Raw genomic sequence first — 25,938 nt, forward strand, 5'->3', positions numbered from 1 at the left:
TCTCTCTCTCTGTCTCACCTCTCATTCTCTCTTTCTCTCTTTCTCTCTTTCTCTCGTTCTCTCCATCTCACCTCTTTGTTCCTGTTCTTCCTCTCCTCCAGACCCCAGCTGTTGGTTCTGGTCAGTACAGATGCTGAGCAGAACATCGAGCAGCCCCGCCTCCTGTCTCTGACCAATCAGCTGAAGGCGGGTAAAGGTCTGACCATCGTGGGCACGGCCATGCAGGGAACCTTCCTAGAGAACCACCCCCAGGCCCAGAGGGCAGAGACGGTAGGAGGACACACACACACACACGCACACACACACACGCACACATGCACACATGTACACACACGTACACACATGCACACACAAACACACCACCCACAGGCCCAGAGGGCAGAGATGGTAGGAAGGCACACACACACACACACACACACACACACACACACACACACACAAACACACACCGCTTGACACACAACTACATTCTCACTCTGCAGGCGCTGCGTAAGCTGATGGAGACAGAGAAGGTGAAGGGCTTCAGTCAGGTGACCATCTCCTCTAACATGCGTGACGCCACCTCCCACCTGCTCCAGGCCAGCGGGCTGGGTGGTCTCATGCACAACACTGTCCTGGTCAGCTGGCCACGCAACTGGAAACAAGCTGAGGACCACCAGACATGGAGGAACTTTATAGGTGGGTCGTCGGGAGGGGCTGAGGGGGGGTGGGGGAGGGGTTATTTAATGATGATATAGTGAAGAGTGTTTGTTGTGTTTCTTTCTGTCCTCTTAATCATAATGTAGGAAAATGAAAAGGAAGAATATTCTCCAATGGAGAGCGCTTCACTGAGCTGTTATAACCTCTTATAACCTCTCCTCCTGTGTGTTATAGAGCTGGTCAGAGAGACTACGGCGGCCCACCTGGCCCTGCTGGTCCTTAAGAACATCTCAGCTGTTATAACCTCTTATAACCTCTTATAACCTCTCCTCCTGTGTGTTATAGAGCTGGTCAGAGAGACTACGGTGGCCCACCTGGCCCTGCTGGTCCTTAAGAACATCTCAGCTGTTATAACCTCTTATAACCTCTTATAACCTCTTATAACCTCTCCTCCTGTGTGTTATAGAGCTGGTCAGAGAGACTACGGCGGCCCACCTGGCCCTGCTGGTCCCCAAGAACATCTCAGCCTTCCCCTCTAACGGAGAGCGCTTCACTGAGGGCTTCATCGACGTGTGGTGGATCGTCCATGACGGTGGCATGCTGATGCTGCTGCCCTTCCTTCTCCGCCAGCACAAGGTATGGTGGCCAGCTCAGGTCAAACGTCCTCACTGCCCAGCTCAGGTCCTGTGGTGTTTACAGTTACACGTTCATTATCTCAATCTGCGTTTACTGACTCTCAACAGAATACACATCATCCAAATAAAGGAGAAACAAAACCACCCTCAGGTCCTGTGGAATTATTTTTTCCAGCAAATGTGTTGGTTGCCTATCAATACGAAGACATTTACAAGTTCTAAACATAGAGCTGATCAATACGAAGGCTAATGCGAGCCAGGAGCACAATCAATGACCATGTCAGGTTGTGAAAGCATTGGTTCTAATAGTGGAGTCAGTGGGAGATGTCAGGTTGTGAAAGGACTGGTTCTAACAATCATTCTTCTAATAATCATCGACAGGTGTGGAAGGAGGAAGTGTAAGATGACATGTTGTGAGTGTACAGGTGCACTGATACACAGTAACAGGTTATGTGTATAAAGGTGTGTATTAGAGGTGTATATACTATAGTAGTATAGGTTGCATATTACATGCGTATAGGTTGTGTATACAGGTGTATATAGTAGTATAGGTTGTGTATACAGGTGTATATAGTAGTATAGGTTGTGTATACAGGTATATATAGTTGTATAAGTTGTTTATACAGGTGTATATAGTAGTATAGGTTGTGTATAGAGGTGTATTTCGTAGTATATATTGTGTATACAGGTGTATATTGTAGTATAGGTTGTGTATAGAGGTGTATATAGTAGTATAGGTTGTGTATACAGGTGTATATAGTAGTACAGGTTGTCTATACAGGTATATAAAGGTCTTCTTATCCCTAGGTGTGGAGGAAGTGTAGGATGCGTATCTTCACCGTGGCCCAGCTGGACGACAACAGCATCCAGATGAAGAAGGACCTGACCACCTTCCTGTACCATCTGCGTATCGATGCTGAGGTCGAGGTGGTGGAGATGGTGAGGATCTGGTTCTATACACCCAGTCTGTCAGTCTGTAGGTGGTTCTATACACACAGTCTGTCAGTCTGTAGGTGGTTCTATACACCCAGTCTGTCAGTCTGTAGGTGGTTCTATACACACAGTCTGTCAGTCTGTAGGTGGTTCTATACACCCAGTCTGTTAGTCTGTAGGTGGTTCTATACACCCAGTCTGTCAGTCTGTAGGTGGTTCTATACACCCAGTCTGTCAGTCTATAGGTGGTTCTATACACACAGTCTGTCAGTCTATAGCTGTCCTATCGTCTGCTGGTGGAGGCAGACACTCCTTGAATGGAATTCCTTGAACGGAATGAGGAATGGAATGAACCATTCTTCATTCCATTCTATGCATTACAATGAGCCCGTCCTCCGATTTCTACCTCCACCATTATTTATGTTATTATTGACTCAGATCTAAAAACACCCACATCAAGTCTATAACAAAATCGGCCTATTATCATCTTAAAATATAGCAAGTTTAGAGGATACATGTCCAAACAAGACCTAGAAAAACTAATTCACACTTTCATTTCCAGTAGGTTAGACTACTGTAATAGTCTTTTCTCAGGCCTTCCCAAAAAAGCACTTGGCTGTTTACAACTGTGCGTCTCAGGTCTCTGCATTGGCTCCCAGTGTGTTATAGAATTCACTTCAAAATACTATTACTTGTCTATAAATCACTTAATGGTTTAGGCCCAAAATACATCTCTGACTTGCTTCCACACTATGAACCCTTTATACTTCTTCGGTCATCAGGGACCGGTCTAGTAACAGTTCCTAGGATTAAAACAAAACAGGGTGAAGCAGCATTCAGTTATTATGCTACACATAGCTGGAATAAACTTCCGGAAGATCTTAGATCAGCCCCAACTCTGGCTACTTTCAAAAATGGGCTAAAAACCTTTCTGTTCGCCTTTGCCTGAAATTGCTAAATTGCTGCTAATAATTGCACTCTGACCCTAAAATGCATTTTGACTTTTATTCTTTTTTATGTCTTTTATGCTTTTTTTATTTTTTATTAATTTGTTATGCTCTTTCCTCTTTATCTATTTTATGTAAAGCACTTTGAATTGCCTTTGTGTGTGAAATGTGCAATATAAATAAACGTGCTTTGCCTTGCCTTCCCAGCCTCCCCCTGGTGTATATCTGACACTGTCCTCCTTCCCTCCCAGCATGACAGCGATATCTCAGCCTACACCTACGAGAAGACCCTGGTGATGGAGCAGCGATCTCAGATCCTCAAACAGATCAACCTGACCAAGACGGAGCGCGAGAGAGAGGTACACATCTTCTTTGTGACGTTGCCGTTACAATGTGTAGTTTTGTGTACTTGTTTCAAGGTAGACACCAGGTAAAGACACAGCTAAAATTGCACACTGAACTAAATAGTTATCCAACCTGTTTCCCTCCCTCCCACCCCCACCCCCACTCCCACACCAGATCCAGAGTATCACAGACTCGTCCCGCGGGTCAATCCGTCGTAAGAACCCTGCGGCGGTGACCACCCAGCTGAGTGTGACGGAGGAGCAGGCCGGGGGCAGCAAGGAGGAGAAGCCAGAGGAAGAGGTAAACGACAGTAACTACCCACCTAGAGCCCAAACAGACACACACACACACACACAGACACATGCACACACACACGCATGCCCACGCGCACGCACACGCACGCGCACACACACGCACGTATGTGCGCCACACACACACGCACACATACCCACGCACCCACACACACGCACTAACCACCTATAACCCAGACACAGTGTGCCATGCTGGCTGTCTAACTGTAGATTGGTAACATCGGTCAGGCCTGTTTCTAAGCAACTCTGGTTAACCAGGAAAACAGTTGGTACAGTTGGTTTCTGTATCTTGACTACCTTGGCTAATGTCAGGAAAAGGCTGTGTTTGAATTTCAAACCAGTTCCTTATTTAAAGTCACGAAGAGTGACACGTCTGTCTGACACAGTGACTGTTCAGGAGCGTGTTGATAACAGACCTCTCTCTCTTTCTTCTCACACCCCCACTCACTTTCTGTGGTTCTCTGTGGTTCTACCATACCTTTGCCTTGCCTCCTACCGCCTTGCCTCCTACCACCTTGTCTCCTGTCACCTTTTCCTCTATGACACCCCCCCATCCCCGCCCCCCGCCCCCCCCATCTCTCGGTCTCAGTCAGCCTCTGTCACTGTGTGCCCCCCCTCCCAGGTGCAACTGATCCACGACAACACCACGCCCACCAGCCCCGCCACCCCGGCCACGGCCCTGACCCCCGCCAGCGAGGGCGGGGCCCCGACCCCAGGGGAGGCGGTCCAGATGACCTGGACAGAGAAGTGTGACGGCGAGCCGGCCGCCAAGCCCCCCGGCGCCGGAACCCCTGAGGGCATCAAGGACATCTTCAACATGAAGCCGTGAGTCTGGGGGGAGGAGTCCCTGGGTCTTGAGTCTGGGTGTTGATCATCACAGATAACACTGATTATTGATCAAGTACGCTGATTGCTGATGATCTTCAGGACTAGTAGTAATGACAGCAGCAGCAGCAGTCAGAACCCTCAGTGTCTTCTGATCGAGCCTTCTGCCCCAGAGTCACAAACCCGTTTTCCATTACGTTATCTTGTGACTTAAACCGTTGAGGCGACTTTAATTCGAGCGACTTAAGAAGCCACAAATGATTTCCCATCAGAATAATCTTTCTTGCGAGTTTTAATGACGTCGTAAAGAAGTCGCATGACATTCGTATTATTTGGTCTTATTAAACGCGCTTGATAGAGACAGGATGGACTTCCCTGTTCTCTACAACTCCTTCTTCTCCTTTCTCCGTTCTCTGGGCTGTTCTCTGTTCCCTCTTTCTCATCCTGTCTTTCTGTCCTCGTCATGCTGCAGTGAGTGGGAGAACCTGTGAGTACTCTAGCTCAGATGGAGCTTACTGCAACACAATGTTTCATTATGTTAATTTCAATCAATTATTGCCCACTTGTTATTAGCACAACAATAATGCTCTCTGGAACAACAACTGAATAATGGAATGAGTGCGTGAGTGTGAGAGAGAGAGAGAGAGAGAGAGAGAAAGTGAGTGAGAGAGAGAGAGAGAGAAAGTGAGTGAGAGAGAGAGAGAGAGAGAGAGAGTGAGTGAGTGAGTGAGAGAGAGAGAGTGAGTGAGTGAGTGAGTGAGTGAGTGAGTGAGTGAGTGAGTGAGAGAGTGAGTGAGTGAGTGAGAGAAAGAGAGAGAGAGAGAGAGAGAGAGAGAGAGAGAGAGAGAGTGAGTGAGTGAGTGAGTGTAGAGATAGAACATCAATTGAGTGTACAAATGACATTTCTATGAACAGTAGCTCCCATGCTGTTGCACCTGTATAGAATAGCCATTTCTATTCTATTCTATTCTATGACCTGATGGATCTTCGTTCTGAGTTTTTTGATCACCTGACCTTCCTCTGTCCTCTCCTAGCAACCAGTCCAACGTGCGTCGCATGCACACGGCGCTGAGGCTGAACGGCGCCATCGTGAAGAAGTCCCAGGAGGCCAAGCTGGTGCTGCTCAACATGCCCGGCCCGCCCAAGAACCGCTCTGGAGACGAGAACTGTATCCTTCACGGCCTGTCTGGGTGGTGTGTTTGAGAGGAAGTCCTCTCCTCTCTTTTCCTCTTATCCTCTCCTCTCCTCTCCTCTCCTCTCCTCTCCTCTCCTCTCCTCTTATCTCCTCTCCCCTCCTCTCCTCTCCTCTCCTCTCCTCTCCTCTCCTCTCCTCTCCTTTCCTCTCCTCTCCTCTCCTCTCCTCTCCTCTTATCTCCTCTCTTCTCCTCTCCTCTCCTCTCCTCTCCTCTCTTTTCCTCTTATCCTCTCCTCTCCTCTCCTCTCCTCTCCTCTTATCTCCTCTCTTCTCCTCTCCTCTCCTCTCCTCTCCTCTCCTCTCCTCTCCTCTCCTCTCCTCTCCTCTCCTCTCCTCTACTTCCTGTTTCCTTCACTCTTCTCCTCACAGACATGGAGTTCCTGGAGGTCCTAACAGAGGGTCTCAACCGGGTCCTCCTTGTTCGCGGGGGCGGCCGTGAGGTCATCACCATCTACTCTTGAGAGAGCAGCCCCCTCCCCCCTCATCCTACCCCCAACCCCCACCAACCCCAGCCCTACACCCACACATCAACAACACACACCCCTCCTACGCCCTGTTATTATGAAAGACACTCCCCTCACACCCAGGCAACAGCCCATCTCACCTCATCTGCTTCCCACTACACACACACACACACACACACACACACACACACACACACACACACCTTACTTCCTAAAGACCACCATGGAGAGAGACTGCTACCAAGGATCATGGTTGGTGGTTGGACCAGGGTGAGTCGTGACGGTGCGGTGAAGGTTGGAGGAGTGAAACGGGTCTCACGCTCTATGAACTCTGACCTCATCTTGAACACATCCCTCCCATACGGTCATCATGTCTCGGTGTTTAGCTTCATGTCGTCACACTGTTTCTCTATCTATCCATTTCCTCTCTTCTTAGTGGCTGTCAGTCCCTAGTCCCTAGTCCCTAATCCCTAGTCCCTAGTCCCTAATCCCTAATCCCTAGTCCCTAGTCCCTAATCCCTAGTCCCTAGTATCTAGTCCCTAATCCATAGTATCTAGTCCCTAATCCCTAGACCCTAATCCGTAGTCCCTAATCCCTAGTCCCTAATCCATAGTATCTAGTCCCTAATCCCTAGTATCTAGTCCCTAGTCCCTAGTCCTATTCTAGTGACAGCCACTGTTAGTGCCAAATACAACAAGGCTAGCTTGGTTCTAGACAATGACTTGTCCGTCCGTCCGTCGTTAAACTGTGAGGAGCGTTTCATAGCGAAGAGGTTGTCCTGTCCGTCTGGCAGGGGAGGAGCGGGGGGGGGGAGACTACGAGCAGTGACATCATCATTGTGAGACGCCCGCCCCCGCCCTTTGACCCCCCCCCCCAGAGTGGACCAGTGTAAATAGTGTATAAGCTCTGAGGCGTTTGTTTAGTATGAGTGTTCAGTATTTCTGCTTCTAGTGGAGAACATGTTCCTTCTCTCCGAGGGGCGGCTCTAAAACGCTTCTGGATGGCTTAGGCTACTATCACTATGGTAACTGTCACTGTATCTTTGACAAGTCCTGCACCTGCACTGTCTCCGCCACTGTGCAACAAGTGATTCAACGAAAACATCAGTTCATTAAATGAACGTACGTTATTTTTCCATCGAGAGAACAAAACTGTATTTGTTATTGTTATTTAGACAAAAGACTTCACATATTTATACAATAGCTATATATCATTTAGATTGTCACGAGAAAAAATATATATTACCATGTTGTTTTGCCAAATTTAGATACTATGTTACATGTGCCATATGAAAAGTATTTTTTAAAAGAGAAATAGTATAAGGGAATTAAATTATAGAGATTAAATTATAGAGTTATTATAAAGTACACATTGTGCTCAAGGTCGAGGTTTAGGTGCAATTGCGACAGTAATCTTAGATTACAGTAATGTAAGACGCTGGTCTGGTGAAGGTCCCTCAGTTAGGCTACCTTAGCCCGTCCACACAGGCTGAACTCTATGCAGTAGAATCCTAATCTGAGATTTTCTATTCTCTGGATTGGCACAGCTATACGAGCAAACATTAACGTCCCTGACCATGGATGACTCATTAGCTAATTAGAACTGAAATATATAAAGGCGGTTTCCCCAGACACAGATTAAGACTAATCCTGGACTGTAAGGCATCTTCAAAAGAGAGAGTCTCCATTGAGGATGTGATTTAGTCCGGGATTTGGTTTAATCTGTGTCCGGATTAAAAGGCTTATAAAGTGCATCTTGAAAGGAATGTGCAATACCTGAAATTTGGACTTACATATTCATGTTATTTATTTTTTTACGCATATATTTTGTATATGTAGATTTCAACACGTCTAATTTACGATCATCACCATCACACACTGACCAATGACAGCAATCATTATATTTTCACTTTGTGTTCTGGAACAAACTGTTTTTTGGTCACTTGCACTTGTAGTAGAACTATACATATAAATATATACATATATACAATAGAGTGAAAGAAAAACAAACAGATATTAGTTTATAGAACAAAAACAGAACAAAGTATTTAATGTTTTTAAAGTGTGGTTTTGCCAGTCAGACTCATGCTGTGTGTTGTGAATGCTGCTAGTATCAGTAGATGTGTTTGTACTGTAAATAGAGATGTCTAAAGGAGCAAAGATATACGATAACAAGGGTATGAGACAGGCTGAACATACATATCAGTGCTGGTGACCGTCTCCTTGGAGACCAGACACGACGTTAGCTACTACGGGAGCTACTAACGACAGGCCAGAGGTCTCAGGGCAGGTGTCTGCCCGCGGGGGAGGAGGAGGAGGAGGGGGAGGAGGAGGAGGAGGAGAACACTCCTGAATTTACCTTGAGGCAATACAATTAGGTCACTAGGGTGTTTGTTTTGAGGGGGGGGGGGGGGTGGTCCGGAGGGACCTCAACCCACACCTCCCCGCCCCCTGTGTTATTTTCTCTTTACTAATTGCACTCTTGATTGTCCCATCCATGTTCATTCTAGAGGAACATTGAGTTCATTTGAAGATGAATGAGACGGCAGGCTGAGCTAAAGAGTCCAACACTCTGTTTTCAATTCTCAGAGTGGAATGTTCAACCGGACGCTGACTGTACAGTGACCTGCAGTGCACAAGTACCTGCTTCTAACGTGTATAGCCTATCATGTCCCTTATCAAAGCATAACCAAGGACTAGCCACCGCTGGTTTTTATGAACAGCAAATATAAAATCATAATCACTGTTTTTTCCCTCGATGTGATGTATGACTCTCCCCGAATTATGATTCTAGTTGGTTAATAATTGAACCTCATATCAACATTCACAAGGCTATAACATGTTTATAACATGGTTATAACGTGGTTATAACATGGCTATTCTGGAACCCTCACTAGAACATTGCCTGCATCGACTGAGCCTTTCTATTTTAAAAAGATTTCTGATGTTGGTTTAAAAAAAAAAAACTAGTTTATTGGAGATGAGTTTATTTGACTTCTCAATGTGTTTTATAATTACTGTTTGCATGGTCTTACGTGGCGATATTTGTTCCAGTGGTTTCTATGGTGTGACGACTCTTATATGTACAAGGCAAGTGGTTGGAGGAGGGGAGGGGCTGCTTTCTACACCAGGCCCTCCTACTGGTGGTCTGTGGCTAGCAACATGGCGTTGCCATGGTCACAGACATGAGAACCTAGGAATGATTGCCTCATGGTTACATATACATGTAACATAGTTAGACATCGAATACAAGTCTTTTGCAAAAAAAAAAAAAAAGTATGAGTTCACGATATTGTTACTTGTCATATTTCAATCTTGCTAAATTAATGTTGCGCAATGTATTAGAGAGTTTTATGAGTTACTGAATGAATGGGCCTTAGAGATGTTCATTTAGCTTTGTATATAGGATCACTGCAGCCAGACACACTGTAGCCGACGATGTGCTCTCCTTTGCTGTTCTCTTCTATCACTGTGGACTGTCTTAGGGTTTTGTAAGATTATGTGCAATATTGTTTTTACTTGGGGAATTGTTCTTCATTTCGTTGTATTATGTTGTTGGCAGCGTTATTCAGCTGACAAGTTGTCAACAAGTCTGTCATGAGAATGTTTCTGACCGGGTCTTGGGGACCTGAACGATCCTAACGTGTCCACCTTCTCTGTAGTGGCTGAGACAGACAGACAAGCACTTTATACAGAGCTAACACCAGGCTAACACCAGGCTAACACCAGGCTTATGGGTTGGGAGGACTTAAGCCGTGTTGAAATACCTCAGAAGTGCATTCTTTCTTCTTTCCTTCCTTCCTCTGGGTTAACACTACTGATCTGACATAACTGGATATATGATGGTGTGTTGTGATATTACTGCTTTCACTTACCCAGATGTGTAAATCAGTGATGACATCAAGGAGGGGGGAGGGCTAAAGGAAGGATGCATTCTAGACTGTTTGAACAGGGTCATAGTCAGTAATTTATGTGAACAAAGCTAAAGCCCTGATCCTACAGCGCCCTCTGGTGGTAGGCGTGTGTACCACAGCCAGTTGGAGCAGGCCTGAGACACTCGCCACTATATCTCTCTGCAGTCGTCCACTGCAGTTATAATCTACCTGCTCGTTTTGTCATTTGAATATTACAGTGGACAGTTTTGGCATGCATCACATTTTACGTTCCTCTTCTTTCCAAATTTCTAAAAAAAAAAAAAGAAAAAAAAAGAAAGAAAGAATCATAGTAGGTATTGAATTTATAGTACTTGTAACTGAATCTATGTTGTAAGCCTCCCCCAATCCCCCCCCCCCACCCGCCCCCACCCCCATCCATTTACCATCCCTTTACCCTCTCTCCCCCCTCTCTGTCCCAGATCCACCCCACCCAGCACTGTACCGATGTGTGATTGCAGTGTAACTCTGAATATTGATCAAAGACTAGAAAACAAGCGCTTCCACTTCTGGTACGGACTCTGCTTGGACGCCACATGATAACCAGACCATATAAAACAGCCCCTACCCCTACCCCAGCCCTACGTCCCCCCCCCCCACCCCCCCACCCCGCAGATCAGACCTCTCCTGACTGTACAACTGTAGCATGAGATGAAGCCGCTGGTGATCATGGTGTATCCTCCGTCCTCTGAAGGACACTAAGGGCTCTGAAACCAACACAATCTGATTCTGGTTGGACTCTCCAACAAGAAAACGAAACAAACAAATAAAGGAATCAACAACCGATTGGTGCGTACTGTAGCCTGTTTCAGACCCATAACCCCCTATAACTACCTGAAGTATTCTGAAGCATCAGTGCTTATTATAATCCGATTTCAATGGCTGTGATGGCAGGCTTTTATATTTGTTTATTAGTGAGAGGTCATTCGACAGCTACATTTATTTACCTGATAGTTTGTAAGAGACTAGAGTTTGGCTTTATGACGTCATCGCCCGTGCTGTTCAAGCAGAGCCCAAGTCCAGACCTGTTATCTAAACCCAACGCATGCACACATAACCCTGAACAAGGTGTAGTATTGATATAATATTGAAGTGTTTGTGGTATACAGTATTCTGTTCATATCTGGTTTATTTGAATGATCTAGCCCTTTTCTTTCACCTGTGTTAATACTACTAGTTGTGTTTGGTTTAAATGGGTCAATCAGCAACGTGTATCCAGGATGAATGAATATATCAGTTACAGGGTTCTATTTTTATTAGCGATTTATTTGTTAAAGAGGTCTCCTCACGTGTTATAATCAACTGTTTCATAGTAAATATATATATATAAATATATATATCTACAGATAAACGGATTACCAAAGTATATTTCAGTCAACTACAGTATAGGACATGTATTGTGTGAAAATGTAATACTCTAGTGAATTAAACACAAACTCAGATTAGCTGGATGGTAAATCATGGTCCTAGACTGCACACACACACTCCAACAAATTGGCAGCTATCATTCATAAACAGTTGAGATAAACTGAAAACTGTAAAAAGGGTCAAATGCTATGCTAACACTCACTGTATGAAGTCCACAATGCTGTGCAGTACAGTATGTTCCTATGTTGATAGACACCAGTGAAATCTAAGGAACACCACACAGGCCAACTACGAGCCTTAATGGTGCGCTTGTTGTAGCCGAAACGATGCATTCAATAAACGTGGCTCCTGTATTTTTAGTTTACAAACTACAGTATTTAAATACCCCTCTGCTTCAGAACACTGAAACAACCATCTACAATGTCACACGAGTTTGTTTTTAATTCATCAGAGTTGTGCAAGACATTTTGTATGAATGTTTTGAAAAGGAATGGATGTAGATATAAAGGATATATATATATATATATATATATATAAACACACAACTCTTAACCACAAAGTGAAAATGTTTTTTTTCTTTGAAATCCTTTGTGTCCTTTTCCTTGGCAATGTTCTAGTAGTCTGGTAGAGCTGTAGTGTGTTCCTCTGTGTTTTCAGTTCTGTGGGTGTGTGTGTGTGTGCGCGTGTGTGTGCGTGCACATATATGTGCACCTGTATTGGCTGGAGGGGTTGTGGGCTAGGGAGGGAGGGAGGGGGGTGGGGGGGGGTTATCTGTAAATAAATCAAATACAGTTAGTGTTGAGGTGTTTATTTTTTGTGTCAGTGTAAGTTAAATATTTTAAAGAAATAAAAATATGTATTCTCTATTGTGTTTCATGGTACATTAAAAAGAGGAAATCAGTAGTTTTATCTTTATCAACATTTCAAATGCTTCTCTATCTCTATGGCTTCTGGCGATCCTGTTTCCATTTTATAGATTTGTCAGCACAAAATGCAATAAACCAATAAACCATTTTATTACATCTTGGCCCAGGAGTCTTCATTCATATACACAGTGTGTCAGGTGTCAAAGCTGTGCGCTGGAAAACCTTGTTGGTGCATTGGTGAAGTAATGGGTGGTGCTGCTCATTTGAATTTCCTGTCTTTTTGCGGCATTTGACAACCCATAAGTGAAGCTTGCGTTAGTTCAGGCAGATCACTTTAACACAGGTGATAGACTCTCTGGTGACAGACTCTCAGGTGACAAACTCTCAGGTGACAGACAGCTGATTCACACGTATGCAAAAAATCCATCACATGTTCAGGGACAAGGTTTAAAAGCAGCTGTGTTATGCAATACTCCATTGTTTAACAGCGTGACTCCACTGGCTATGAGTAATACTTCTTGGTCGTCCTACCCACCGCCCCAGCCTCCACCCGCCCCCCCTAGCCTCGACCCACCGCCCCAGTCTCCACCCACCCCCCCAGCCTCCACCCACCGTGAGTATAGTTCAAGAAATCCTCTGGGATATCAAGTCATGCCAGTTAAAACAGGGTAACTTTTGCGCATGCTCCACCATGGTTAAACAGTGTAACACCACTGGCTATGACATGTTGGTCGTGCCGCCCGCCACCCCCAGCCTCCACCCGCCGCCCCAGCCTCTACCCACTCTGTACTGAAGCTATCTAAGGGGGGTTTGATAAGTCAGGGGCTCCCTGCCATTTTGTATTTTATGTTGTTAAACTTCAGGCAGGGAGCCATACAGAGCGTAGCCATCCAATTATGCCAAGCTTAAATGTGTTGGCTTCCATTTTTATTAAATAATGATTAAACCGACGCAAGTGTCCTGACTGAACAAACGGTAGTTTTCAGTCTTTATTGCGTATAATCAACAGTCATCTTTAATTTTTTTTTAAAAACACACCGGAGTTGTCACGGTAACAGCAAATAACAACAATTATTTCACATTCAAAAAAAAAAGGTTTTATTACTTCTGGAGCACTGATAGTATTTACATTCACACAGGAAACTGTATAAAAGTATAGCTGTGTAGAACTGCCCCACAGCCACACCAGAGCCGCCATCACTGAAGCAGAACTCCACATATACAAGCCCTGTGGGAGTAATCCATCACTCCTTCCTCCCTTCACTGGAGACCTAGCTTAGACCACTCCAATCACGTTAGACCAGTGGTGACCTCCAAAGAAGGGAGGAGGAAACGATGCACCATAACAGTATTGGAACGAGGCCACGATATCTGCCCACATGCAGTAAAGCATTGTACAGCAACTCACACACTACTCAGAACACCTAGAGAGAGTCTGGTTACAACCAAAGAAAATGTCAGACTGTCAAATAGTCTAAACGAATAACCAAGGCCTGCCGTTACAATAACCTGGGGTAAAAAAAGAAATAATTTTCAAGTTTTAAAAGCATTTACAAACGTGAAAACAAAACTCAAAAGTCTACTCAACACCTACAAATACCATTTAATCTGTGGTAAGTTAATTTAACAAAATTCGATTTGTAGATGAGGGGAGAACAGGAGGGAGTTGTCACATAAGAAAAGGTGATGGGGGGGGGGGGGGCGGTTGAGGGGTGGGGGGTCATTATCCTCTTCCTCCTCCTCAGTAGGGATGGCGGTACATAGACATGGGGGGCGGCTGACCCATGCCCTGGCCTGGTCTGGGCACGGCCGCGCTCCCAGGGTTCACCAGGTGGTTGAGAGAGGGCCCGCTCTGAATAAGTGTGTCCAGGGCCTTCTGAACACTGGGGTTGTCGAAGTTGATGCCCGTCCCCGTCGAGGGTGGTCTCTGGGCTGGAGGGGGGCCTGTCATGCGGCCTGGCGGGGGCCCGTAGCCTGGGGGGGCGCCTGGGGGAACAGTGCCCGGCCTCATGGGGGGACGAGCCCCCATCATACTGCTCAGGGAGGAGGCGGCGGAGGAGGCTAAGGAGGTGGGCGGCTGGCTGTAGGACTGGGGGGCCATGCTGGGGCTGGAGGAGGAGGCGGACCCCCCCACGCCACTGTTGAACAGGCTGAGAATCTTGGCCTGCAGCTCCTGCTGGTGGTTGGTGGAGGAGGCGGTGTTGGATGGAGGGGGCAGGCCCATGTGGCTGGAGGGGTGGGCCAGGTGGGAGGGGTGGGAGCCCAGGGAGGCCACATGGCTAGGGTGGGGGGCATGGGAGGGGTGCTGGGTGTGGCTAGTAGGGGGCATGGTCTGGACAGGGGGCGGGGCCTCGTGGGGGGCAGTGACTGCAGGGGGGTGGGCTGCAGCTGGGGAGAGAAGAAAGAGAGAGAGGAGAATGTTAGTCAGTGTGTCGAGGTTTGTGTCATTGATTTGTTGGATTTGACTGGCTAATCAATAAAATCAATATTAAGACACTCCCATAGTGGACACCATCACATTACAGAGGTGCAATAGCGAGGATGAAGCTGAACCCAGCAGAGCAGACGTCTCTCTCCAGCCTCATGCGAGGCCCCAGAGACGAGGCTGAAGCCCTTCACCTCAGCAGAGCAGAGAGGAGGAGTCTCACCTGCATGTGGGTCGGCCGAGCCCCTGGTGATGCGTTCCCTCTTGTCTCTCAGGTACTCTATCAGACTGTCCAGCTCCTCAGGGGTCAGGAACCTACCAGCAGGGGAGAGAGAGAGACAAGTCAAGTTAAGTCAAGCATGAGATGCCAACGCAGAAAGGTATACATGGACAAGTGTACTCCTGTGGAGGGAGAAATCGGAGGACGGGCTCATTGTAATGCATTGGACAGACAGACAGAGAAAGACAGACGGACGGACAGGCAGGCAGGCAGACACTGACCTGCACTCAGACAGCAGGGTGATGGCAGGCAGCAGGGAGACAGGGTGGCCTTCTCTCTCGTGCTCCCTCATCAGCACGTCGTCGGCCATCTTGGCCGCCTTGCGGGCGGTCTCCTCCCGCTCCTTGTCCCGGTGTTCCACCTTGAAGGCGTCGTAGTTGTGGGCGACCAGGACCATGGCGTCCTCCATGGGCATGTTACGATGCTCTGATAAGAGAGGGGAGAGGGAAGAGACGTGAGTTCATGCAAAATAAATAAATAAAGACAGAAGACATGGCGAAGGTGTTTAAAACAGATGGCTAAAAATCACCTGAAATGTTGTATAAACTGTATTTTTGTTGTATGTCATGTTAGTCCGGCCTGTAAACAAAATGTCCCCCTGGCATAATAAATCCTGAGCTGAAAGGAGGTTCCCTTCTCAAAGACTATTTTTTTTTTCTTTTCTCCCTTTTAACCTTTAAATCATCCAAACCCGACGGTCTCGGACCAACCTTGCGGCGTGCCGAACAGGATGTTGACGGTGCAGGAGCGGTGCACCTGGTGCTGCTGGGTAATGATGATGGCGAAGGGGGTCCTGGCCCGGCCCACGTCCTCCAGGGCCTGGGTGAGAGACACCTCCGTGTTCAGGAAGATCAGGTCCACCACCATGCCCAGGTCTCTCACCTTCCTGCCCACCGTCTCTGCATACTCCCTACAGTTGGGACAGCACACACGCACACGTGCAGGCAGGCACACACACGCACGCACGCACGCAAACACACACACAGGCGGATATGAAATGAAAACATGCCACCTGCTTTGAATGTAAAATTAAACTAAAGACAGGATGACGAGGACTTCAATAAAGGCTTTGAGACGATCAGGCCATGGTATATAAGAAATAGTCTGACTGAATGAAGCAGTGGAGGCAGACATCGGAGGACTGGCTCATTGTAACACATGGAATGGAACCAAAGACGTTTGATACCATTCCTCATTACAATGAGCTCATCCTCCGATTTCTACCTTCACAAGCCTATATATATATATATATATACATACATACACACAGTACCAGTCAAAAGTTTGGACACAAACTTGCGAAGAGTGTGCAAAGCTGTAATCAAAGCAAAAGGTGGCTACTTTGAAGAATCTAAAATATAAAACATATTCTGGTTTGTTTAACACTTTTTTGTTTACTACATAATTCCATATGTGTTCCTTCATAGTTTTGATGTCTTCAATATTAATCTACAATGTAGAAAATAATAAAAAATAAAGAAAAACCATTGAATGAGAAGGTGTGTCCAAACTTTTGACTGGTACTGTGTGTGTGTGTGTGTGTGTGTGTGTGTGAGAGAGAGGCCTGTAAATAAAGAGACATACTTCTGAGCCTTGTTGACGACGATGACGGAGCAGTCGACGGGCCGCTCGGTGTCATAGCGCCGCTGCAGCTCCTCGTAGTACTGCCGGTACAGCTCGTTCCGCCGCCGCTCCTCCACCCGGGCGCGCTCGTCCGGCAGAGGAGACATCTTGGAGCCGCTGCCGGGCCGGTCCCGACTGGCGACTGGAGGTGGACGGCAAAATAAACAACACACGTTGAGAAAACACACAAAGAAATAAAGAAACTACAAAATCGCTAGATTCGCCCAACAAGATGGATTCCACTTCTTGTGCGATTAACAGGTAAGAGACAATGCGCACAAGTTAAGCGAGAACGCTTGCGGTGAACAGCTACCTTCGGGTTCTCTCCGGCCGTTCCATGGATCCCTGTACGGTTCCCTGTAAGGGTCATCCTTCTTGCGGTAGTAATCGTCTGCTCCGCCCCCGCTGCCGCGGTAATATCGGTCATACCCCTCATCTCTGCAAAACACCGTAGAAGAAGAATGTTTAGTAAGATATCGTGAGTAGCGAGTGAGTGCTGCTTAAGAGTAGGGCGAGGGCTTGGTGCACAACGGACCTAAGTGACATTTTTCATTTATATTGACATACACATCAATAGAAAGCTCTTGATGAGATCCATCAAGTGGCAAAAGGGGCTGAATAAGATCCTTCACTGCACTGAAAGAGAGGGTATAAACTAAACAGACAGTAAAATTCAGAAAATAGCATTTGCGCCCCAAGCACTTGAGGGTATGTATACAGTTCTTTGATGGTACAGCTGAGGAGTCGTTGTCGTCGTCGTCCCCATCACTGACAGAGGGTCAGACATGTTTCTCAACCATCTAATGTGACATGGGAAGGATAATGATCCTTGCTCAGTGAAGTAACGCAGCAATGTAAATCTGTGTAAATTATCTGTCTTTTAAAAAATATTCAATACTCTTCTGTTACGAATTTGGCATAGGTCTGGAATCACAGAGAATTTCCAAACTATGCCAATCGGGGTTTTTTTTTGTTGCTTTTTCCATACTTTTCCAGGTTTGGAAATAGTCGAAAATTTGTTCCATACTTTTCCAGACCTGGGTAGGAACCCTGCATCTAGTCTAGTGGAGGGTCATGCCCTGAGCAGGTGGTCAGGTCACCTGTATGAGGGGTCTCTGGGGTCTCCCCCTCGTGGCTCCCCCCTGGGGTCCTTCTCCCTGCTCCCTGAACCACGGTAGCGATCGTAACTGGGGTCTCGGTTTTCGTGGTCACGAGGGTGGGCGGACCTAGGCTCCCGACCAGGCTCTCTGCTGTCACGGCCGTCACGGTGCTCCCGGGAGTCGCGCCCGTGCATGGGCGAGCGAGAGCGGGGGCGGGGCTCCCGGCCCTCTCCGTAACCGCTGTACGGGGCCCTGGGAGGACCAAAAGCAGTTAGTGAAAATGACAGGTGAAAGGGTTGGGATAAAGATACATGTGTTACAAGAAAGAAAAACGTTTCGTAAAAGTGGATTCTCTCTTTTGCGATTTGGTATTTTTTTGAGACGGGAACGCCGAAGATCAACAGACAAGCTTCAGTTTGAGTGATTGTTGGAAGGCCTCCTCTGCCCCAATGCACGCAATACAGGTTCCCAATGGACGCAATAGGTTTCCCTTCACATTGATAAAGTGGTGTGATTTAGAATCCAGGACAATACTCCAGAAACACAACAAAACAAATCTACATTTGTTTGCTACTATGGACAGATATTTGGACTGCAGTGCTCTTCAAATACTTATGGTTCCATGTCACAGCTGACATTTTTATTTTGCCCGCACTTGCCATTTAAGAGATGTTTTTGTAGAGATTTTCAGGGAAAACATTTTTATCACAACTCGGTAAACGTTGTTAGCGACCTATTTACCTGAGAACGCAACTACAACAAAGAAACACATTCATGCGTCGCATTTTATGAGATTCCGCTTTCGAGGAAATCTTCAGTTTTTTGTCTTGAAATTCTTTTTAAAAAAGCCATGAGTACACAAGAATTTCTACCCAGGAATCTGCAATGAAATCAGCTTATGCAAAAAAAGGAGACAATTCAGAGACAAAAAATTACCACACAAAAACAAAACAGTGTTCTTTATTGCGTACTCAGAACCTGATAAACTGACAACCGCGATTGTGTTACTTTACTTCAAAATAAATAAATTCTTGAATTTAAAGACATTACGCGCAAGCAGAGATCACTTATCGCGGCAACGCATTTAAAAACGCAAATGCTGTTTATCTAAGCTAGGTTTAGATATTACGCTAATCAATAAACTGCTGTCCAATCGCGAACCTAAAACCTATCGGACGAAGAGCAGTTAACTAAGTTAGACTAATCGGAGCGCGATTGTGGAACGCAAAGTGGAACGAAAGGATCAAGAGCGCAAAGTGGAAACAAATATTGTGACACACCAACAGACATCTTTGAGAGACAAAGACACAGAATTTCACCCCAAATACTCCCCTTCAATTTTATTTCAGCCATTTCTGAAATTCAAAACAACTGTGACCAAGACCAAATATTTCGCCGCAAGACAGAAAACAAACGCCGAGGATTTTCTAATGAGCCGTTTTAGTCAAAGTGCTTCGACCACCAGGTGGAGATGACTTGTGGAAAAGACCGTTTTACCAGAGAGTAGCGGAGACGTTGGTAGTTCTTCACACCCACGGTAACGTTACTGTACCTGCGTGGCGGGCTCGGCCGGGATTGAGCTTTATTCTGTCGCCGCTCCACTGCCATATTTACATCTGAAAATAAACCAATCCAAAACGTTCAACATAACAGGTACATTTATGAATCAGCGAAAAAGGTTTAATATGGCATGAACTGTCATTCACGGCGCATATACTTTCACGATCCATAAAATTGAATTGCAGAAAATTCCAAGCATGAAAATCCAAATTTATCGTCAAGAATTTGAAAATTGGACGAGGTAGAAAAATGTCGCAGATTCTCAGAAATTATCTTCATTATTTGTTATATATTTGTGATCAAAGTTCACTGTCTAGTGTTAACAATATTCAAACTAGCACAAAATATCTGATAAGGACTAAGGAAAGAATGTTTTGCACTACTTTTGAAGAGAATATAAACTGAAAAATGCTCCATTCTGAAAACAAAAGATTTTTTCATTAATCCATTGTTCAACAAACTCAAAAACCAGGCAATTCTCGGTTTATTCATTTAAAAAGCATTTGTCACAGGAATTTTAGCATTCATTCATTTATTTCAACAAAATATTGCAAATATGGAGCAAAATTTCTACAACAAACAAGTTCTTGGCCCACGGATGGAAGTGGGAAACCCTAATCTGAAATATCTACAGTATTCATTCCAATAACCTTACTAACCTGTAAAGCATTCATTAGAATTCATTACTATGACTGAGCCTGATTCAATGGCTTAGCCAAAGCAGTACAAATAAAGTCTTGTGTCTGAACAATTAAGACTGTTAGCTGAGTAGTCACTTCTATTGCAGTGGAGTCTTACCTAGTTTATACCCTTTATATAATCGACCTTTATGTCCCGCTTTTGCAGCTTCTGCTTCCTCAATACGCTCAAACTGCACAAATCCGAACCCACGGAGCATGGAAAAGGCTGGAAAAAGGAACATTGGTTGTGTGTTTTGGACGTCATATTCAAAAACAGTTGCCAGGTCGGAGCCAAATCGGTCCTCTGAATAAGAAAGCCACGGATGTGCTCACCAAGGCATTCAAACAAAACGTGACATTATATTGCACTTAGACCTGTGTGGTTACACTAATCAACACTAATTGTATTATCATGCAATTAAAGCAAGCTACGTATTAGCATCATGATGAATGTTGTTACTAGAGTAATTACAGTGTTATAGCAGAGGTATAGGAGCAACTTAACGTGAAGTTTTACAGAATGTAATTCAAGGTTATTAAAAGGACCAAATTGTCATCCTGAAATTATTTGTTCTTATAAGTGCATCTCCTTGGTCAAACAGTATCCCTGGACTCCATGAATTGTGAAAGTCTCTTTGACACTTGTAGATAGTGTGTTGTCTAGTAACCCTAAAAACTACCTAGTGTGTAGTGTACTGACTAAGGACTGAGCAGAGTACTTTGTGTATAGTGTCTACCCCCTAGTGTAGTGTGTTGACTATTACCCTATTGTAGTGTTGACTCCTAACCCTAGTGTAGTGTGTTGACTATTACCCTAGTGTATTGTGTGTTGACTACTAACCCTATTGTAGTGTTGACTCCTAACCCTAGTGTACAGTGTATTGACTACTACCCTAGTGTATGGTGTTGACTACTAACCCTGTATCTTTCCATAAGGACTGAACATCTCCTGCAAATCCTTCCCTTCCATGAGGGTGGTCGGCAAATTCCCCACAAAAATCCTCCTCTCCAAATCGCGAGGGTTGTTGGAGCTGGCGGAGGGTGGAGTCGCACTGCGGCTTCTTCTGCGAGACATGCTGCTGGCCGGTGCTACCAGTTCCAAATCTTAGTGCCTTTAGTGCGCTCGTAAATGTGTTTTGGTATTGTTCGATTGTCCTTATTTAGTATGCGTGGGCTTGTTAGGTCTTATATCCCAGCTCCTACAGGTGTCAGTATTGCAACAGAAAAAAAAAGAGAAGAGAAATCCCATGGATCAAACATTTCAGCAGGGAAAACTACCAAATGGTTAGGCTGTACTCTATGGAAGAGACAACAACAACAAATTAAATGGCTACAAAACTCAACATAAAATGGAGATCTGACAGACGTCACTGTGTGCCCTTTCGAAGCATCAGTACACTCAGCAATCTCTAGGGCTCCTCATAGAAAATTATGTTTCCTCCATGGAAGAAGCAATCTGTCCTTGCGGATGGTTTAAATGGTGAATAGCTGGTGGTTGAGAAATAGTCCGTACAAATTTGGTGCAAGTTACTGTAGGGACAGAGATGCACGTCAATAGCATGTACAGACTTATTTCATGCATGTTCAAAGCGCAAGTTTAGTTATAGTTGCCATATTTGGTGCAAAGTTTTGGGGATTGTCTGGACCAAATGGCAGACGGTGTGTAAGCTTTTCATCAGCCAATTCCTCCATGTAATACCATGGAAATCATAGCCTGTGTGTGGTGATGCGCATGCCAAATGACATCGCTTCAATTAGATTGTGAGAATGGTGACAAAGGACATTCAGATGGTCTGTTGTCCTAAACTGGAACAGGTCAGGAATGGTAGCCTAAATGTTACTCTTTTTTTCAGGTTGGTCTTCTCCTTCGCTGATTCAAAATGAAGATAAAATGTGAACGTCATTCGTGGGATTTTGAATGTACATTGATGGAAAATGAGAAATAGTTCTGTATCTCAGCCTGCAAAAAAAAGTCATCCGTTTGCTTTACATTAGCAAACATTTTTGATTGAAATTCAACACAAACGAACAACACATTCTCCATAACAGAACTGTTCACCCAAGGCGCTCTGAGTCTGCACAGTTAGTTATTTTCCAAAAAGTACTTCCAAAAATGATTATTCATCAAATCATTTGTTTAAAACAATCAAAACGCACATTCCGTTGCCTCCTAAATCAACTACACGATTGACTGTCTACTTCACCTGCATCATTGTTATACAGATTGGGGAGTTGAAGATAACACCCCCCCACGTCACATTACAATAAAATAGCAAACTCGGCACACTGACATATCTTCACCTATTTAAATGAGAAACTAAATTCAATGCATTCAAGAGACGACAACTTGACATACTGGTAGCGCCGCTTTGACTCGCACCTGACAGAGCTAGCTAGCTGGTCGGCTGTTCAAGCATAGCAACCGTGTAGAGGCTAATTTGCATGGCTCCCTAGCTACGCCCGTTAGCCGCTTGGCTAGCTAGCAAGCTACTGCCTAAACAACAAGAGCCGCCATGTTAGCCGGGTGATGCTGAATATCGCTTTACCTTTTTTGGCTGACTCACTCACTCACTCACTCCCTCCCTACTGGGAGTTGTAGCTCGTAACCACATTATAGTCTGATTATTATTGAGGGCGAATAGTTACTATCTGGTCTATTAATAATCGGTCTACCTGCTTTATATGTATTGCATGCTGGCTAGCAACCGGGTCTAAGCCAAGGATTACATCAAGCTAGGTGGCTAAATTTAGCGAGCTACTTGGCTCGTATCTAGCGCGTACTTCCACGCTCGCTGGCTGGCTGTGGGTTACTCCCATATAAAAACAAGACATGAATATGGTACTGTAATAAACATGATTCTCTACCTTCAGCATGTGGTTGTCTGAAATGATAGTTCGCTTTGAAGTCTTCCAGTTTCAATCCTTCGTTCGGCCCTAGCGACTTCTCTTCTTCCACAATGGAGCCCGCTTCTTCTTCTTCCGATTTAGCGTAACTTCCCCTTCCTTCCCCTGTGCCGCGGTTATTTTGGTTGTCAGTACTGCCACCTCCTGTGAAGGTGTCAGTACTGCCACCTCCAGTGAAGAGCAGTGAAGATCCTTTAGTGTGTGGCAATGTTATGATGATTTTCTTTAACTTTAATGTGAAATCTAGTTCACGGTAATACATTTTAAACCATGCTCTTACACTTTCAAGTGGTTTCTGTATGAACAGCAATATAGCTCTTAGCTCACGATATCACTATACGACTGAATCATCGCTTGAGTCACAAAGCAGAGATATACATTCTTTAATTTATTTAGTGTGCAAAAACAAAAAGTGGCATAAACAAAAATGCATAGATATGCCTCTGATTTCTCTCAGTATTATCCTTGTCCTTCTAGCACTCTATGGCAGCAGCATCTCTAACAAACAACCCAGTGTTAAAATCACTGACATATTGTACACAGATCAGTGGATGAAATGCTGGCTTGTAAACAATCTACTGCTGACACGGTTTCTTGTACATGTGCATCTTTTTTCCTTCTTGTTCTAGTAGTATTACTGGTCCTCCTGAGACACCGTAGCGATGGCAGAGGTTGGTTCTGTGCTCTAAGCAGTGTGTACCCCTTCACCCCACAGGCCAGACGCAGCTGCAGAGCCTTCTCCGTGGTCTCCCTCGACCATCTCACTCCCCTGCCACTTGCCCGCCCCAGCCTTGCCAGCTGGTTGGCGTTGAACACTTTGGCTACGTTCTGAGTCAGGTTGTGTTTCTCTCTCTCCAGTTTGTGCCTTTCTCTGCGTTCCCTCGCCAGGGTCTTCAGCAGCTGTGCTATCCTCCCATCCCTCTTCTTAATGACGTCCTTCAGGGCTGCGACCTTGTTGTCCACAATGCTGATCGCAACGATGGCTGTGGCGTCTACAGAGTCTCTGGTGGCCTCTCGCAGTAAAGCTACTGCTGATTTGTGATGCTCTGCAGCCTTTGCTAGCTCCTCTGTTGGGACATCCTCTCTCTTGATATGACCCTCGCCCACGGCAGGACACAGAGGGATGGGAGGACACAGTGTGATAGTGAAGGGTCCAGATCCAGCCTGCTCCTCAATCTGGTTCTCATCACTGTTGAGAAGGAGATCTCCTACAATAACAATAGAGAACAGAGAAAATAAATAGTTGGCAAATTAGTCATCTATTGCAAAAAGTAGTTGACTTTGTGTGTATGTGTGTGTGTGTGCTAGTACTAGGCATGAACAAAAGTGTGTCCCATGTGGGCCAAGAATGGAGAGAGGGCCCAGAAAGAGGGGACAAGCATCATTCCATGTTCAAAACAGGGGGTCAGCTTCTATGTTTCATGACACTACATCATCACACATGGGAGAGGGGTTGCTGATGACCCCCCCCCAGGTTGAAGGAATGATGACCCACTATTCTCCCCTGCGTGGTGTCTAAGACCTGTAGCCTGGTGTACCGCACCTGTAATGTGGTGAACAGGACCTGTAGCCTGGTGTCCCGGACCTGTAGCCTGATGTACCGCACCTGTAGCATGGTGAACAAGACCTGTAGCCTGATGTCCCGGACCTGTAGCCTGGTGTCCACGATCTGTCACGTGGTGAACTGGACCTGTAGCCTGGTGTCCACGATCTGTAACGTGGTGTTGTGGCCGCCACTGCTCTAAGCTCTGGCTATAGGAGTGCTCCAGGCAGTGCCTCTTGAGTAGCAGGGAGTTCTCCACTACTGTTTTCACCGCCAGTTGCTCTATCAAATCCCGCAGCACCTTGCTCTTCTTGAAGTGAGTGAACTTGGTCGGCACAGCGTTGGGTCGCAGCTTCCGCAGGTTGTCCATACGCCTTGATTCGTACTGAGACTCGTCAAAGTGGTCCTGTGGGCAGTCAGAAACAACATTTGTTCACCTTAAGGCCACAGTCTGTAATATTTCCAGTCATTTCCAAGTAATTAATAATAGGATGTGTGCTACTTTTGAGGAATATTGGATTAGTACATTTGTCTAACTGTATCATAACCAAAACAATAAGGACCTACTCCATTGCATATGTTGTGGTTATATGAGACTTTGTAATCAAGAGAAAAATCTGATCTTAATGTATGTCATATCTTATGTCATGCCTATGACACATCACAGATACCATATTGTATGTAATAAAATATGTAGAGATGGAATGCATTTACTAAATTGTTTACATTTTAGTTGGTGGAGTGGGCACTGGGCAACCCTTTAATGGTAGGTCTATGCACAAATCGCAGTGTGACTTTAACTCGGCACATAGCCTAACACGTGGTAGACATAACAAGAACCCGTAGTAACTAAACTAGTCACTCTTGTCTTGTTCAGTTACGAGTCCCCTCACCTCGCACAGCTTTGATCGGTCGTGTGCTTTCCAGTTGCGCCTCCGAACCATTTTCTCCCAAACTTTTCTTCTGTCGGGATCACGGGGGAAATTATGCAATTTCTTTCCCTTTTCGTTGCGACTCGAGCACCCCACCGCAGAACAACCGCCCATGTTTGTTTACTCTTTACAGTCCCTTGTCTGCTTTGCTCCTCTCTAAAAAAAAACGGACCAACAAACAATGTTTACTACAACACGCACTGTTCACATTATTCAGTCACGGCATTCATAATCAAAACAGCCACTTAGCAACTTTGCATCACTAACAAGAGATGCCAAATCAGTAATATAGCTAGCTATCTACAAATAACTCACTGAAAAATCGCTGCCATGCAACCCAACGAGCTGTCAACAAACGTCTCGGCAGCGTCACGGCGCGGCGCAGCGCAGCGCGGCCGCGCAGTTTAGAAGCTCTCACAAGGACCCCGTTA

General features: G+C 45.5%; 3 protein-coding genes across 3 annotated transcripts in view; 1 reads left to right on the forward strand and 2 right to left on the reverse strand.

Moving 5' to 3' along the window:
* slc12a5a (solute carrier family 12 member 5a) overlaps positions 1-6,291 on the forward strand; it is a gene marked incomplete at both ends in the record, with an annotated part of 18,283 nt that extends 11,992 nt beyond the window's left edge. Inside the window, 10 exons of the mRNA XM_083668527.1 lie at positions 102-270; positions 483-678; positions 1,106-1,275; positions 2,082-2,213; positions 3,406-3,513; positions 3,674-3,799; positions 4,433-4,635; positions 5,108-5,122; positions 5,670-5,803; positions 6,200-6,291. Coding sequence (XP_083524653.1) covers positions 102-270; positions 483-678; positions 1,106-1,275; positions 2,082-2,213; positions 3,406-3,513; positions 3,674-3,799; positions 4,433-4,635; positions 5,108-5,122; positions 5,670-5,803; positions 6,200-6,291 — 1,345 coding nt within the window. The remainder of the gene's footprint in view (positions 1-101; positions 271-482; positions 679-1,105; positions 1,276-2,081; positions 2,214-3,405; positions 3,514-3,673; positions 3,800-4,432; positions 4,636-5,107; positions 5,123-5,669; positions 5,804-6,199) is intronic.
* Positions 6,292-13,541: 7,250 nt separating this feature from the next.
* On the reverse strand, positions 13,542-23,101 carry ncoa5 (nuclear receptor coactivator 5). Its single transcript, XM_083668185.1, has 11 exons — positions 22,994-23,101; positions 21,047-21,327; positions 20,247-20,354; positions 19,441-19,504; positions 17,889-18,140; positions 17,102-17,226; positions 16,750-16,930; positions 15,876-16,075; positions 15,387-15,591; positions 15,109-15,200; positions 13,542-14,848 (listed from the first exon to the last, which is right to left on the reverse strand). Exons 2-11 carry the CDS (start codon positions 21,201-21,203, stop codon positions 14,202-14,204), a joined length of 2,031 nt encoding a protein of 676 aa, XP_083524311.1. The 5' UTR covers positions 21,204-21,327; positions 22,994-23,101; the 3' UTR covers positions 13,542-14,201.
* A 334-nt stretch (positions 23,102-23,435) lies between these two features.
* Positions 23,436-25,935, reverse strand: LOC310803891 (uncharacterized protein). Its single transcript, XM_083668847.1, has 4 exons — positions 25,823-25,935; positions 25,469-25,663; positions 24,576-24,981; positions 23,436-24,240 (listed from the first exon to the last, which is right to left on the reverse strand). Exons 2-4 carry the CDS (start codon positions 25,619-25,621, stop codon positions 23,555-23,557), a joined length of 1,245 nt encoding a protein of 414 aa, XP_083524973.1. The 5' UTR covers positions 25,622-25,663; positions 25,823-25,935; the 3' UTR covers positions 23,436-23,554.
* Between the last annotated feature and the right edge of the window lie 3 nt (positions 25,936-25,938).

The sequence above is a fragment of the Argentina silus genome (assembly GCF_951799395.1).
Source record: "Argentina silus genome assembly, chromosome: 4".
NCBI classification, from domain to species: Eukaryota; Metazoa; Chordata; class Actinopteri; order Argentiniformes; family Argentinidae; genus Argentina; species Argentina silus.